Source organism: Amblyraja radiata, chromosome 6 (assembly GCF_010909765.2).
Source record: "Amblyraja radiata isolate CabotCenter1 chromosome 6, sAmbRad1.1.pri, whole genome shotgun sequence".
Classification (NCBI taxonomy): Eukaryota; Metazoa; Chordata; class Chondrichthyes; order Rajiformes; family Rajidae; genus Amblyraja; species Amblyraja radiata.
Genome location: NC_045961.1, coordinates 51,325,319 through 51,342,765, shown reverse-complemented (window position 1 = coordinate 51,342,765; position 17,447 = coordinate 51,325,319). Strand labels below are relative to the sequence as shown.

General features: G+C 41.8%; 1 protein-coding gene across 6 annotated transcripts in view; it reads left to right on the top strand.

Annotated features, from left to right (window-relative positions):
- The window catches only part of atp8a2 (ATPase phospholipid transporting 8A2), a 279,736-nt gene that overhangs the window by 60,192 nt on the left and 202,097 nt on the right, over positions 1-17,447 (top strand). For 5 of the 6 annotated variants that reach the window (XR_004412354.1, XM_033022781.1, XM_033022782.1 and 2 more), the window contains exons 3-4: positions 9,696-9,795; positions 14,304-14,402. Coding sequence is in view for 5 of the 6 variants with exons in the window: in XM_033022781.1 (XP_032878672.1) it covers positions 9,696-9,795; positions 14,304-14,402 (199 nt within the window). In the remaining variant the exon portion in view is untranslated. Of the gene's footprint in view, positions 1-2,662; positions 2,733-9,695; positions 9,796-14,303; positions 14,403-17,447 lie in introns of all 6 variants that reach the window. The other variant, XM_033022785.1, reaches the window with a different exon arrangement.

Genomic DNA, 17,447 nt, shown 5'->3' with positions numbered 1-17,447 from the left:
TATTATTTGGCAAATGATTAAATATCTGCTCAAAGATTGCACTGTATTGAAAGATGAAGGCTTTCTAAATTATCAAATGTGTTTGCTAACCAGTGGCCTTCAATCAGATGTGTAGAAAGGAACTGCAGTTGCTGGTTTATACCGAAGATAGACACAAAGTGCTGGAGTAACTCAGCGGGTCAGGCAGCATCTCTGGAGAAAAACGATAAGTAATATTTTGGGTTGGGACATTTCTTCAAACTAATTCCTGAAGAAGGATCCCAACCCGAAATGTCACCCATCCTGTCAAATGTTTAGCACTTTGAGTCTATCTTTGCTTTCAAATGGATGATCATGAAATCTCTGATTATCTGGTATTTTAGGCCAATTATGCTTTGCTTCGGATTCATTGAATTTTGGTATAAATTGCAGCATTTATGCAGAAAAGAGAGGGGTGTTTTAAACTCTTGTGACAGAGCTCTCCTGTCCAGTGCAAAGTGTATGATGCACCATACATATGCTTTTGGATTGATTTTTCTTTCATGTGGATGCTACTTTGAGCGGCAAGGTGGCGCAGCAGTAAATTTGCTGTCTCACAAGGCCAGAGACCCAGGTTTGAACCTGCCCTTGGGTACTATCTGTACAAAGTTTTTACATTCTTTCTATGACTGCGTGGGTTTTCGCAGGGTGATCCAGTTTCCTCCCACGATCCAAAGACGTGCAAGTTTGTAGGTTAATTGGCTTCTGTAACTTGTCCCTAATATGTCGGATAGAAAGGATAGGTGGTTGCTGGTCGGCGTGGACTCGGTGGGCCGAAGGGCCTGTTTCCACACTGTAACTCTAACCCAAAGCTATTTCCAGTGTTGTAAATGAACTACAGATGTTATCGCTAAGGCACTTTCAGTTGAATGTTTCTTGAAGTGTAATAACGTTCTGTCCCAAGCTGAGTGTGAGGGGGGCATTTCAGAATTGTATTTGTTCTCCAGTAGTGATATCTGAAATTTAAAATTGCAGTGATGGTTCTAGACTTTCCAAAGTCGAACCAATGAAAAAACAGTTAATGATAACTCGACAGATCTGTCAGCATCTCTGGAGAACACGGATAGGTGATAGTCATACAGTGTGAAAACAGGCCCTTCAGCCCAACCTGCCCACATCTGCCAATCTGTTCCATCTACACAAGTCCCACCTTCCTGCATAATCCTGTGAACCTGTCTAATTGTTTCTTAAACGTTGCAAGAGTCCCTGCCTCAACTACTTCCTCTGGCAGCTCGTTCCTTTGTGTCAAAACATTACACCACAGATTCCTTTTAAATCTTTCCCCCATCACCTTAAATCTATGACATCTTGGTTCTATAACTTTCTACCTGATATTTGCGTTATATTTTGGGCCGGTCCCTTTTTCAGCCTGAAGTAGAGTCCTGATCTGAAACATCACCTATCCATGTTCGCCACAGATACTACCTGAGCTGCTAAGTTATTCCAGTATTTTGTGTCATTTTTTTGTAAACGATCATCTGCAGTTATTTGTGTTTCCAACAGTTAATGGTGTCAGATAGGTTACTCCAGCACTTTGTGTCTATCTTCTGTATAAACCAGCATATGCAGTTCCTTTCTTCACAGTTAATTGTGTCATTTTGCAGTATGTCTCTGTTTGAAGCATTTCCTGAAGCATTTCCTTTTTTGTTTGCTGATCTACAGATAATGACGCAAAGTGCGGGAGTAACTCAGCATCTCTGGAGAACATGGGATCTGCTGAGTTACTCCAGCATTTTGTGTCTTTTTTTTATTGTAAACCACCATCTGCATTTCCTTGTTACTATTCAGCAACAGATAATGTTGGCAAGAGAATTAACAGCTCTACCATCTCTAAGTGGAAATCGGATTTGAAACTGTGGAGAACACATTTCACAGCGAGAAACCTCCTAATTGTAATCCGCAGGGAAAGGAATTAACACTTTTAAGAAATGAATGATGATGGGAAAAAGAGTTGGAATTCCTGGATTTGGATTGTAATTTCCATTTGCGTGTCCGTGAATCCTGATTCATTTTCTTTTAGTTTAGTTTGGGTTACTTTTGTCACGTGTAACGAAATACAGGGGAAAGCTTTTTGCGTTCTATCCAGTCAGCGGCCACAGTGTACAGATACAGGATAAAGGAAGTAACGTTTATGTGCAAGATAAAGACCAATTGAAGATAGTTCAAAAGTCTCCAATTATGTAGATTGGAGTTCAGGACAGCTCTCTAGCTGGTGAATGGACAGTTCAGAAGCTGGTCCAGTCTGTCACTATCTGATGCTAAAGTAAGAATCAAACTCTTTAAACTGCACTTAAATATCGCCAGAAAACAAAAATGTAGTCAGTAACAGATAAATTGTGGAGACCAGCATAGGAAAATATCTAAAAGTAGAGTACATCATCTAAATGATAATAAATCAAATTACAATGTTGAAATCATTTTTTACTCATCAATTTGTGTTTTTCATGCTTCCAATTTTAGTTAGTTTCATAAATGGCCCTTTTTTAATGTGCTTAATTTAGCGACAATGTAAGAAATGTGTTGTGCAGTCATCTCTCCTGTGGAATGTACATGATGTTCACAGGGAGGAAAGATCAATTGGATGTGGAGGTTCATAGAAAATATATAGTGCAAAAACACTCTCTCTTCTCCCCTCTCCCGTCAGGTAAGAGCTATAGAAGTGTGAAAACGCATACCCCCAGATTCAGCAGCAGTTTCTTCCCAGCTGTTATCAGGTAAATGAACCATCCTATCACCAACTACAGAGCAGTCCTGACTTGCCATCTACCTCATTGGAGACCTTCGGGCTATCTTTAATCGGACTTTACTGGACTTCACCTTGCACTAAGCATTATACCCTTTACCCTATATCTTTACCCTATATCTTTACCCTACACTGTGGACGGGTGGACTGTAATCATGTATAGTCTTTCCGTTGACTGCATCGCACATGACTAAAAAGCTTTTCACAGTACCTCGGTATACAGTGTCATAGAGTCATACAGTGTGGAAACAGGCCCTTCGGCCCAACTTGCCCACTCTGACCAACCTGTCCCATCTACACAAGTTCCACCTGCCTGCCAGTGTCAGAAATAAAGAGGTAAACCCTGCACCAATCAACTTAAGGGGACAGAAAGATGTTTGTAAAATTGAGTTGGACACCTTGGTTAAACCTGCTTGCTGATGCTGTGGAAGGATAATTTTGGTTTGGGAAGAGAGAGTTGATGCTTGTGATGAAGTTAAATTTCAGAGCTACTGTTCATTATATTGTGAGTGTGATTAATGCCTGCATCAGTTACTTACAATTTGACATTTAAGCAGGTTCTTGAGCTGCTTGATACATGAAATGATTTGTATGAATTGCGCTGCATGAATTAGGGGCGGCACAGTGGCGCAGCGGTAGAACTGCTGCCTCATTCTAATTTGACCCTAGTGTGTAGGGAGTGTATGAGAAACATTGAACTAGTGTGAACGGGTAATTGATGGTCAGTGTGGAGTTGGTGGGCCGAAGGGTCTCTTTCAATTCTGTACCTTTCATCGAACGGTCGATCAATCAAAAAAAATTATGTTCAAATGCAGAACTTTCAGACACAAGGAACTGTATGTAGCTGCTCAATTCTTGCGTCGAATACAGAGTGCTGGAGCAACTCCATTCAGCTCAGGAAGCATCTCTGGAGGGCTTAGATGGACGACATTTCAGATTGGGATTTCTTTAACTTTTTTTAACATGGTCATACATGGTTGCTGCATCTCAATTTATTTTAACAAACTCAAATGATGTCAATACAACCGCCAAATAAGCCAAATAGATCGAGCGACTGTCCATATGGTGCCGGCACAATAACCTGGCCCTCAACACCAGCAAAACCAAGGAACTGATTGTGGACTTTGGAAGGAGTAGGATGGGGACCCACAGTCCCGTTTATATCAACGGGTCAATGGTTGAAAGGGTGAAGAGCTTCAAATTCCTGGGCGTGCACATCTCTGAAGATCTTTCCTGGTCCGAGAACACTGCTGTAATTATTAAGAAAGCACATCAGCGTCTCTACTTCCTGAGAAGATTACGGAGAGTCAGTTTGTCAAGGAGGACTCTCTCTAACTTCTACAGGTGCACAGTAAAGAGCATGCTGACCGGTTGCATCGTGGCTTGGTTCGGCAACTTGAGAGGAAAAGACTACAAAAAGTAGTAAACAATGCCCAGTCCATCATCGGCTCTGACCTCCCTTCCATCGAGGGGATCTAGCGCAGTCGCTGCCTCAAAAAGGCTAGCAGTATCATCAAGGACCCGCACCATCCTGGCTATACACTCATCTCCCTGCTACCTTCAGGTAGAAGGTACAGGAGCCTGAAGACTGCAACGACCAGGTTCAGGAATAGCTACTTCCCCACAGCCATCAGGCTATTAAACTTGGCTTGGACAAAACTCTGAACATTGATAGCCCATTACCTGTTATTTGCACTTTATCAGTTTATTTATTCATGTGTGTATATATTTATATAATGGTATATGGACACACTGATGTGTTTTGTAGTCAATGCCTACTATGTTCTGTTGTGCTGAAGCAAAGCAAGAATTTCATTGTCCTATCAGGGACACATGACAAACTCACTTGAACTTGAAGATCAGGGTCGAACACAGTACTCTGGAGCTGTGAGGCAGCAGCTCCACCAGCTGCACCACTGTGTGCTGCCCAAATAGATCGGAGACTGTAATCTGAAGAAGGGTCCTGACCTGAAACATCACCGCTCCATGTTCTCCAGCGATGCTGCCTCACTCGCTGTGTTACTTTTGCCTTTTATTTCCCCCTGACCTGAAACGTCATCAGCCAATTCCCTCCACAGATTTTGCCTGACCTGCAGAATTCCTCCAGCTCTTTGTGTTTTGTGGATAAATTGATTGATTTAACAATTTAGCCCATTCGTGAACCACTATGACTAAATGCTGATTCAGTTGGGTATTTTTTATAGATGTGCTGGAAAGTGTCTTGGCAGCTGAAGTCAGTTGAGGGATGTTTAAAATCTAACAATTTAGTTTTCCTTCAGTGCTAAAGCTAGTATATCGGAATAGATAAAAGGCAAGATTATAAATAATAAACTAGATGGAAATCAAACAATGAAAAAAAACATTTCCAACTGCTTTCCAAATGAAAGTTAATGAAATGGGGATAGAACATAGAACATTGAACAGTACAGCACACGAACGGGCCCTTCAGCCCACAATGTCTGTACTGAACATGTTACCAAGAGCATAAGTCATAGGAGCAGAATTAGGCCATTCGGCCCATCAAGTCTATGCCGCCATTCAATCATGTATCTCTCGCAACTCCATTCTCCTGCCTTCTCCCCATAACCCTTGACACCTTACTAATCAAGGACTTATCAATCTCTGCTTTAAAAATACCCAATGATTTGGCCCCCACAGACAGCAAACAATGCTTTTCACTGTACACGAGACAACAATAAACTGAAACCTTGTGATGCGGCTGGACTAGAAGCCTCCTTGGGTATTCATGTAGATACCAAGGTTGCGAACAGTTCCGCTGAGCTCAATGGGGTGAGATGGCAGACGGATGGCGGGGAAAGGTGAGGCATGAAATCATAACACTAATTCTTTGGTCTACCCAATGCTTGTCCAGGACAGATTATTTGACTAGTGTTGCAGTGGCAAATTTCAGTGCATATGTTTATTATTGTCAGGTGTACTGAGATACTATGAAAACCTTGGCTTTGTATGCTATCCAGACAAATTAGATAATATTACACATAAATACAATCATGGGGCAGCACGGTGGCGCAGCAGTAGAGTTGCTGCCTTGCAGCACTTGCAACGCCAGAGACCCGGGTTCTATTCTGACTGCGGGTGCTGTCTGTAGGGAGTTTGTACGTTTGCCCCGTTACCCTGTGGGTTTTCTCCAAGATCTTCGGTTTCCTCCCACACTTCAAAGACGTCCAGGTTTCCAGATTAATTGGCTTGGTATAAGTGTAAATTGTCCCTATCTGTGTAGGATAGTGTTAATGTGCAGGATCGCTGGTTGGTGCGGACTCGGTGGGCTAAAGGGCCTGTTTCTGCGCTGTATCTCTAAACTAAACTGAACTGAACCAAAACTAAATATACAATCAAGCCAAACTCAAGTACAATAGATGGAGCAAAGGGAAAGGTACAGAGTACAGAATATAGTTCTCAGTATTGCAGCGCTTAGAAACATAAAATCATAGAAAATAGGTGCAGGAGTAGGCCATTCGGCCCTTTGAGCTTGCACCGCCATTCAATATGATCATGGCTTCAGTTCCATAGACGTAGTCCAATGTCCGCAATGGTGTTGAGGTGAATTGGACAGTACCCCAGCTTATGGAAGGACCATCAGAAGACTGATAAGGGGAGGAAGCTGTTCCTGAGTCTGGTGTTGTGTGCTTTCAGGCTTCTGTACCTTCTGCCATTCGGGAACAGGGGGAAGAAAGAATGACCAGGTTGGTTGAGGAGAATCTGGGGTTAATGGTCATTAGAACATGTCAAAAACCTATTGCTTTTGGATGATAGATCCATGGAGGACTTTACTACTGGCAGCTAGCTGTGCCTGCATCTGTTCCACAATTCTTTTCCAAATCCCCTTTGTTCCCATTACTAGGAGAGTTTAGGACCAGCGGGCTAAGCCTCAGAATAGGACGTGCATTTAGAAAGGAGATGAGGAGAAATTTATTTAGCCAGAGGGTGGTGAATCTGTGGAATTCATTGCCACAGACAGCAGTGGAGACCAAGTCAAGTTTAGGGGGCGGCACAATGGCGCAGCAGTAGAGTTGAAGCCTTACAGTGCCAGAGACCCGGGTTCAATCCTGACTACGGGTGCTGTCTGTACAGAATTTGTACATTGTCCCTGTGATCGCTTTGGTTATCTCCGGGTGCTCCGGTATCCTCCCACAAAGACATGCAGGTTTGTATGTTCATTTTCTTTGGTAAGTTGTAAAATTGGCCCGAGTATGTGTAGGTTAGTGAATGAGGTGATCGCTGGGCAACTCGGTGGCTAAAGTCTAAAAGTTACAGGGGGAAGGCAGGAGAATGGGGGTTTAGAGGAAAAGATAGATCAGCCACGGAATAGCCAATTTCTGCTCCTGTGTCTTGTGAACCTGAACTTGTAAACTTTTCTAGTTGTAGAAAGGCCAAGTCTGAAAACTAGGCATTTAAGACAATTGTGTGGCCAACGAAATAAAGCTGATGGTTTGCTGAGAATTAAGCACATTGAGCTGAAGAGCTGACAGCTGTTTTGTTGTCTTTAATATTTCATGTATTCAATGATGTGGCACTGCGTGAAGTTTGATTACATTTGATCATGTTACAATTGCCTGCTGTCATGTGCCAAGGATCTAATTATCATCATGCCAAATAAAATATGGAACTTGTTTTACAGGGAGATGAATAACATTCATAAATCAACCAGTGATTGCAAAGAGAGAAAAGTTTAAAGAAAGATTCTGCTTGATTTAAAAAATAATTAAGTATAGCAACTACAATGCAGAAACTACAATGATTCAACAGAACCAATGTTAACAAACTCAGTTGTCAAATTTGATTGAATTCTTCATTGAGCAGTGAGAACTGAATAAATCAAGAATATTCAGGAGAAAAAAACCGAGAAAATTGGACTCTCCCACTGACCTGCTACTAAGGGCAACATACTGTGGTACAGCAGGTAGAGTTGCTGCCTGAGATCTGGGTTCAATCCTGACCTCGGGAGCTGTCTGCATGGAGTTTGCATGTACTTCCTGTGACCAGGTGGGTTTCCTCCGGGTTGTCCGGTCTCCTCCCACATCCCAATGACTTGTAGGTTATTTGGCCTCAGTAAATTGCACGTAAAATGCCTCTGGTGTGCAGGGATTGGGTGGGAAATTGGGATAACATTGAGCTAGTGTGAACGGGTGATCGACAGTCAGCATGGACTAGGTGGGCCGAAGGGCCTGTTTCCATGCTGTATTTCTAAACTCTAAGACTGCTGACTTCAAAGTGAAGCTTTCTTTGCTGTGAGCAATCTTTGCAGTAGCAAAACTCCTCCGAAGGTAGTTAAGAGCTGAGTAGCACTCTACGTTAAACTATTTCTAGTGAAATTTGTAAACTCTCTGATCAGCAAAAGATTCTTAAAGATTCTCCATTCAGACCGCATCTTTTATTTTTGCCTAGTTCTGTGATCTCCATAAGACTATCAGATATAGGATCAGAAGTAGGCCATTCGGCCCATTGCGCCTATTCCACCATTCGATCATTGCTGATCTATTTTTCCCTCCCATTCCCCTCCCTTCTTCCCATAACCTTTGATTTTATACTCTAAACTTTAGAGATACAGCACGGATACAGGCCCTTCGGCCCACTGCGTCCGCGCTGACCAGTGATCACCCCGCCATGAAATCCTTATGAGCCTGCTTAGGTGATTTTTTGGGCGACTACAGGCAATTGCCGCAACATTTTCAACATGTTGAAAACTTTTCGGCGACAGTGGCGACAATTTTTGCTGTTGTAGGTTGACGTAGGGGTTGTCGTAGGTTGTCGAAGGTGCTGTCGTAGGTTGTCGCCAGGTGTCGTAGGTGAATTCCATTAAAACTAGTCCCTGGCAGTCGCCTAAAGAGTCGCTTAAAAGTGTGACAGGCCCATTACTGTAGTAATTTATGAAACTCAGGATTCGGAATACTGCTTCCACAGAGCAGATTACTTTATTGTGACTTTGGGCTTTAGACATACAGTGTAAAAACAGGCCCTTTGGCCAAACAAGTCCATGCTGACCAGCGATCATCCTGCACACTAGCACTATCCTACACATTACAATTGTACAATTTGCAGAAGCCAATTAACATACGCCTTTGGAGTGTGGTTGGAAACTAGAGCACCCATGAAAACCTACATGGAGAGCGGTCATAGTACAAACTCTGTACATATACCACCTGTAGGCAGGATTGAATCTGGGTCTCTGTCACTGTGAGGTAGCAACTCTTCACCTTATTGCCCTTTATGCCAAGATACGATGCAATTCCTTGTTCACATGGAACTCATGGAGTAAACAGTACACGTGATAATGATAAGTACAACGAGTGCAAAACAATAGAACTGGTGCAATCTGAAGGATAATGGAATAAATGAATGAGGCTGAGTTGAAGTCTAAGAGTACATGGCAACTTCTAGGAAGGGAGTGTGAAAGAGGATTGATTCAGGAGTTTGATAGTCGTGGGGAAGTAGTTGTTTTTAAGTCTGGGGCATCGGGGCTGCCAACCTCTCGCATCTTCTCCAAGAAATAGAAGATCAGAATGGTTCAGTCAAAATCCTGTTTCAGAGTTATCATCTGTTCTAATGAGGAATTATGCTTGAAATCTTTAACATTTTCTCTTTCAGTTACCGACTTCTAGTCTTTTTTTTAAAAAGACACAAAGTGCTGGAGTAACTCAGCATATCAGGCAGCATCTCTGGGGAACATGAAGAGGTGGGACCCAGTTGGGACTCTACCTCAGACTTTTTTTACTCCAGTACTTGGTGTCTTTTTTTTTTGTAAGCCAGCATCTGCAGTTCCCTGCTTCCACGCTGATTATTCTTTGTCCTTGGGAAGAAATACATTTTTCGTTGTGGAATTGTTTCCTTTCAAGGTTGCTTTAGGATGTCATGTCTTTTTTTTATTGATTTGTTTTTTTCTCTTAATACACTATCCGTTTTTCATTTTTAACAGCACTGCAAAATACAGCGTGATAACATTTCTGCCTCGCTTCCTGTATGAACAGATCCGAAGAGCTGCAAATGCTTTCTTTCTCTTTATAGCATTATTACAAGTAAGTGTAACTTGGTCATGTTTCTGTGGGATTCCATTTTAATTTAAGACACTTCTACTAGTATTTTCTTGCGCATGGTGCCTTGACTGAGTATTAATCGTTAAAACAAGTGATGTTAATAAAATGATGGCCGTGTGGTAATTTTCTATTCATGTTTATTTTGAACATTGTCATTGATTATGTAATCTTTCTTGCATTTATTTTTGTAAGGTTTATAATAATACCACACAATATTTTATTGGTATAGTTATTATTATGTGGCTACTAGTTTGTCTTGTTGTGGTTATTGTGTGGGATTTTGGTTTGTTGGTCTGCCCCACAGTCATTTTGGTTCATACCGGCAATTGTGGCATTTGGGACATATTTTGTATAGGGTAGGTTCCACTGGGGCGCAGATTCTTGATTGGTAAAGATGTCAGGGATTATGGGGAAAAAGGCAGGAGAATGGGGTTGAGAGGGAAAGATAGAGCAGCCAGGACTGAAGGGCGGAGTTGACTCGATGGGCTGAATGGCTTTATTTTTCTCCAATGACATGAACATATGGAGAGAGGAGGTATATTGATAAAGTGCAGTTGCGGTCCATTGCAGGTCTGGGTGAGTGAGGCCCGGAGCTATGGGAGAGTCTGAAGAAGGGTCTCGACCTGAAACGTTGCCCATTCCTTCTCTCCAGCACTTTGTGTCTATGAACATATGGAGACTAGATGTGGAGTTACTAATCAAGAACCTATCAATCTCCCCCTTAAAAAATACCCATGTCAATCTCCCCCTTAAAAAATGACATGTCCTCCACTGCCGTCTGTATGAATGAATTCCACAGATTTGCCACCCTCCGGCTAAAGAAACTCCTCCTCATCTCCATTTTAAGGGACGTCATTCTTTTTTGCAGCTGTGCCCTCTGGTCCTAGACTCTCCCACTAGTGGAAACATCCTTTCCACATCTACTCTATCCATGCCTTTCATTATCCAGCGATTTCAATGAGATCTCCCCTTATCCTGCTAAACTCCAGCGAGTGCAGGCACAGAACCATCAAATGCTCATCTTTCTTTAATCCATTCATCCCTGGGACCATTCTCTTAAACGTCCTCTGGACCCTCCCCAAAGCCAGTACATCCTTCGAAGGTAGACACCAGATGCTGGAGTAACTCAGCGGAACAGGCAGCATCTCTGGAGAGAAGGAATGGGCGACGTTTTGGGTCGAGACCGTTCTTCAGACTTTTCCAGTACATGGAGATATGTGGCCCAAAACTGCTCACGATGTTCCAAATGTTTCCCTGATTCCCAGATGCCTCCACAGAGATCACCTTAGGAACCCTTCAGGATTCTTCCCTCAACTAACTACCACCTTTGCCCCAATCACCATACCCTCCTCTTCATCACTATGAAAGTGGGATAACATAGAACTCGTGTGATTGGGTGATCGGTGGGCGGCGTGGGCTGATGGGCCTGTTTCCATGCTGTATCTCTAAGCGAAACTAAACTAATCCAAGCCCAAGGATTACGAGGCAAATGGCAAGACATCCCATCTGCATGGAAACTGATGTGATGCAGATTGGGTTTTCAAAGAAGGAATCAAATTTAAGTTTAACTTAGCTGCTGCATTACTAAGTGTGCTCATATACACACAAATTGAATTTTCATTCTCCTTTTTCAATAAAAGGAACTTTGAATCACATATTAAGATCATAATTTCTTTGGTATTTAATCAGTGGCTGGAGCCCGAGACTAATGATTCTTGCGTCTGAATCCCCTGCGGCTGAGAGAGAATGTCAATTCAGTTACTTAAGCTGAAAATAAAAGCTGATATTGCGATCAAGAAGGTAGACAAAAATGCTGGAGAAACTCAGCGGGTGAGGCAGCATCTATGGAGCGAAGGAAATAGGCAAATTTCAGGCCGAAACCCTTCTTCAGACTGAGTCTGAAGAAGGGTTTCGACCCGAAACATTGTCTATTTCCATCACTCCATAGATGCTGCCTCACCTGCTGAGTTTCTCCAACATTTTTGTCTACCTTCGATTTTCCAGCATCTGCAGTTTCTTCTTAAACATTGCGATCAAGAAACTCCTTGAGCATCATGAAAAATCATCTGGTTAGATAACATCCAAGGGTCCTCTGTCATCCTTGAAAACAAGGAATTGCAGATGCAGGTTTACAAAAAAAATCACACAAAGTCCTGGAGTAACACAGCGGGTTAGGCAGCATCTCTGGAGAACATGGGTAGGTGATGTTTCAGATTGGAACCCTTCTGCAGACTCAGTCCTGAAACATCACTTATCTGTATTTTCCAGAGATGCTGCCTGACCTCCTAAGTTACTCCAGCACGTTGTGGCTTTCTCCACATCTTCCAGTGTGGTCATCCATTAAGGACCTAGCCAAGGATAGAAGTCGCTTGTCCTAACATAAACACAGAAAATGTTGGTAATACAAAGCAAATCAGGCAGCATCTTGAATGGGTACTGTCCGATTCATCTCTACCCCATTACGGACATTAAACATTGTCTCTGGAACTGATGCGCTACAATGCTGAGAACTATATTCTGCATTCTATCTTCCCCTTTGCTCCACCTATTGTACTTGAGTTTGACTTGATTGTGTTCATGTACAGTATTACTTGTTTTAGTTGGATAGCATGCAAAACAAAGCTTTTCACTGTACCTAAGTACACGTGACAATAATAAACCAAAACCTAGAGTTGTGGTTTCAGTTGAAAGTCAGTTATCTGTTTCCCTTTTTCTTTTTTGTTTTCTCTTGTTGCTGACTGACTACAGTATTATATTATATTCCCAGCACCTACAGTTTTTTTTAAAACCACTCGTCCTCGCTCAATCACACTGAAGATTGAGATCAATTCTGCGTGCCAGACAAAGATATATTTAGCCTTGAGAGTAGTATGATGAAGATTTACCAGAATGAGACCCAAGTTCAAAGAGTTTATTGTAACGAGAGCATTTCCCATCGATAATGCAAACTTGGGATCACTTCCCTGCTTTAAAAGGCAATCACAGTTATTTAAGTTTATGGTTTACTGGTAGAGTGGATGCAGAAAAAATATTGCTGCTTATTAGGAAGTCTGGAGTTGGTTGGCAAAATATTAAAATTGGAGCTAGGCCCTTGGCAGTAAAGTAAGGAAACATTGTTTGATACAGAGTGTGGTAAAAGTTTGACCTGGATTCAATCCTGACTACGGGTGCTGTCTGTGGAGTTTGTACATTCTCCCTGTGATTGCGTGGGTTTTCTCTGGGTGCTGTGGTTTCCTCCCACTCTCCAAAAATGTGCAGGTTTGTAGGTTAATTACTGTAGCTCCTGTAAATTGGCCCTTGTGTGAAGGTATGAACTAGAGTTTGGGTGATCGCTGATCGGTGCAGACTCAGTGGGTTGACTGTGCCACCCTCAGCCTCCCACATTCCTGGTAAAACAATCCCAACCTAGTCCCATTCTCTCCTTGTACAATATATCGAGCCATCCACTCCTGGAAATGTCCATGTGAATTTTGTCTGCTTCCTTTCCAGCTTAAAAGCACCCTCTTTAAGCTACCAAAACTAGGCATATTCTCTAAGCTGATGTTGCCAATGTCTTCATTTATCCATTAAATCATTGAAAATGGAAGTCTGGAGCTGTTGTATTCTTTCTAATTTAGTTTAGTTTATCGTCCCATGTACTGAAGTACAGTGAAAAGCTTTTGTTGCACGCTAACCAGTCAGCGGAAAGACTGTACATGATTACAATCGAGCTGTCCACAGTGTACAGATACAGGCTGAAGGGAATAATGTTTAGTGTCAAATAAAGTCCAGCAAAGTCCAATTAAAGATAGTCCGAGGGTCTCCGGTGAGGTAATTGGTAGCTCTGGACTGCTCCCTCGTTGTTGATAAGATGGTTCAGTTGCCTGATAATTGAATCTGAGTGTCCAATTTTATGTGCTCCACTCTGCTTATTCAGCCATTATTAATATTGTTTGCAAATATGGATTCTCTATGCTTGGTCTCCTTATCAAAGTCATTGATATGGATTAGAAATAGCTAAGGTCAAAATACTGATGCCAAGAAGAACGGTTTAGACCAACGTATTAAGTTGTATTCTCATTGTTATAGCGCCGTTTGGCTGGAAACAGGCCCTTCGGCCCAACCTGCCCATCCTGACCATTGCCCCATCTACAATAGTCCCAACTGCCTGGATTTGGCCCATATCCTTCTAAACTTTTCCTATTCATGTACCTGTCCAATGGTTTTTGAAATGGTGTTATATAGTACCTGCCTCAATTACCTCCTCTGATAGCTGGTTCAATCTACCCATCACCCTCTGTGTGGAAAAAGTTGCCCCTCAGGTTCCAACTATATTTTTCCCCTCTCACTTTAAACCCCATGTCCTTTGGTTTGTGATTTCCCTTACTCTGACTAAAATACTCTGTGCATTCACCCAATCAATTCCCCTCATGATTTTATACACTACATTGATGTTGGTTATTATTTACCTCTGAAGTATTTTTGGTAAAGCTAAGTGTTCTTTGTTTCAGCAAATTCCCGATGTCTCTCCTACAGGGAGGTATACAACTTTGATGCCACTCATCTTCATTCTCTCAATTGCTGGCATCAAAGAAATCATTGAAGATTATGTAAGTACTGTAGTCATTTCACACTTAATATAAGATGTATTAATAACTATCAGATGACCTTTTTTGAATGCTGAGAGGAATTCCATTGTTTGAGAGCTCAGGAATCCATTAACTTGTGGTTTGGAATCTACTTGACTTAATTATGTTACTGCATAAAAATGTAGAACTGCTTCTGGTAATGTGATGGAAATTGATGAAGCTTCCTCAGTTGTAAACACAGTGCAATTAGCATGATTTACTTCATGAATTTCAAGGGCAGCACAGTGGCGTAGCAGTAGAGCTGTTGCCTCAAGGCGCCAGGGACCCAAATTCGATCCTGGGTCTGGGTGTGTCTATACAGAGTTTGTACGTTCTCCCTGTGACTGCGAGGGTTTTCTCCGGGTGCTCTGGTTTACTCCCACACTCCAAAAGATGTAAAGGTTTGTAGGTTAATTGGCTTCAATAAATTGTCCCAATTGTGTAGGATAGTGCTAGTGTACAGGGATCGCTGGTCGGATGGGACAGTCAAACCAAAGTAAGCGATGGATTTTACCAAAAGCCAAAATGGATGTTGAACATAGAGTTAATGATTTTAAATAAAGACTGCAAAAGGCCTTGGTGTTGATGAACTCTTTGTCTCTAATTGTCGAGGATAGTGGACAAACGCTGATATATAAAACATATAACAGTACAGAACAAGAACTGGTCCTTGGGTCCACATGATGCAAAAATTAAACTGCCTCTCTGCCTGCAAATAATCCGTATCCCTCCTATCCTGCATATACACGTGCCTATCTAAAGACCTCTTTAAACACCAGTATTGTATCTGCCAACACCACAACCCGTGGCGCACCACACAAAGCGCGTACCAGACACCCACCACCCTCCACCCTCCGTGTAATAAACTTGCCCTGCACATCACCTTTTCAATTTTGCCCCTCTCACCTAAAAGTTCTTTCCTCTAGTCTTTGACATTTTTCTAGGTGAAAAAAATTCTGACTGTCTACCCAATCTATGCCTCCCATAATTTTATAAACTTCTATCAGGTCTTCCCTCAACCACTCACACTGCAGAGAAAATAATCTCCTTCAAATCTATACCCTCTACTATTTGATCTCGTGTAAATATCTTCTTATCTGGTTCTAACCATATTCAGTGAAAGCAGTTATCTTATTACCATGAAAGATACATATAGATATACTGTACATAGACACTTGGTGCAGGTATAGGCCAATCGGCCCTTCGAGCCAGCACTGTCATGCAATGTGATCATGGCTGATCATCCACAATCTGTACCCCGTTCCTGCCTTCACCCCATATCCCTTGATTCTGTTAGCTCTTAGAGCTCTATCTAACTCTCTTTTGAATGCATCCAGTGAATTGGCCTCCACTGCCTTCTGAGGCAGAGAATTCCACAAATTCACAACTCTCTGTGTGGAAATGTTTTTTCTCATCTCAGTTCTAAATGGCCTACCCCTTATTCTTAAACTATGGCCCCTGGTTCTGGACTCCCCCAACATTGGGAACATGTTTCCTGCATCTAGCGTGTCCAATCCCTTAATAATTTTATATATTTCCATAAGATCCCCTCTCATCCGTCTAAATTCCAGAGTATGCAAGCCCATTCATTCATCATGTCAGTCCCGCCATTCCGGGAATTAACCTCCTGAACCTACGCTGCACTCCCTCAATAGCAAGAATGTCATTCCTCAAATTAGGGGACCAAAACTGCACACAATATTCCAGCTGTGTCTCACCAGGGCCCTGTACAACTGCAGAAGGACCTCTTTGCTCCTATACTCAACTCCTCTCTTTATGAAGGCCAACATGCCATTAGCTTTCTTCACTGCCTGTTGTACCTATATGCTTACTTTCAGTGACTGATGAACTAGGACACCCAGGTCGAGCTGTACTTCCCCTTTTCCTAACCTGACACCATTCAGATAATAATCTGCCTTCCCGTTCTTGCCTCCAAAGTGGATAACCTCACATTTATCCACATTATACTGCATCTGCCATGCATCTGCCCACTCAGCCAACCTGTCCAAGTCTGTCTGCATAATCATAGCGTCCTATTCACAGTTCACACTGCCACCCAGCTTAGTGTCATCTGCAAATTTGCTAATGTTACTTTTAGTTCCTTCATCTAAATAATTAATGTATATTGTAAATTGTAGCAATGTTACAACATTTTGAGATTTTAAAAATCAAGTCTGCAATTTATCCCATCAGATAAAGCATAAAAAGTTTAATTTGACACCTAATTCACTTTCATATCTTCAGTATTAAAAAAGTTATGGCCATTTTCATACTCGGAAATTAGCATCTTGTTCCCTATTGCTTTTCCATTGACTTAACACAAAAGCTGTGATCGAGGACAGTCAAAAGCCCATAACTTTCTTAAAAATTACGAGAACTGAAAGAAATCTTCAGTTATTATAGATTGAAACATTCTGAAACAAATATGAAACAATCTTACTTGGATGACCTGAAATTAAAGCATATAATTAGTTAGTTATCTAATTGTAGTTAATTACAAAATTCAATTACTAGATCTAAACATCTATCCATTTCTTAAGAAAAGATTAACATTTTTAAATAGCCTAAGTGCCCAAATAACATTCACACAAGAATTCACAATATAACATGATTTTTAAATCTCGTTGTTATGAATTTATAGGCCAAATGGAAGGAATTTAATGTTTAATTCCCGTAAATTAATGGCCATTTTAATCATCTTGCGAGTGGGTTTTTGTGGAAGGCGATCGATTGGAACGTTGCGGTTTGCGGTGAATTTGAACCCCATATTGGCACGAAAAACACTGACGGTTCATATGGGACCATAATCCCATTTAAAAAACTTCTGAGAACGCAAGTCGGAACAATTTTTCAGCATCAGCTAGCAGCCCGAAAAAATATATCTCGGACAGGCAGGGGAAAACGGCATTTTATTCCCGCCTCCTCCCTCAAAGGCGCCAAAGACGCTCACATGGCCAGCGGCAGAACTGCAGCACCGCTGAAGGTAAGTATTTTAACATACCTATAAATTGCTGCAGTCCCAGCACC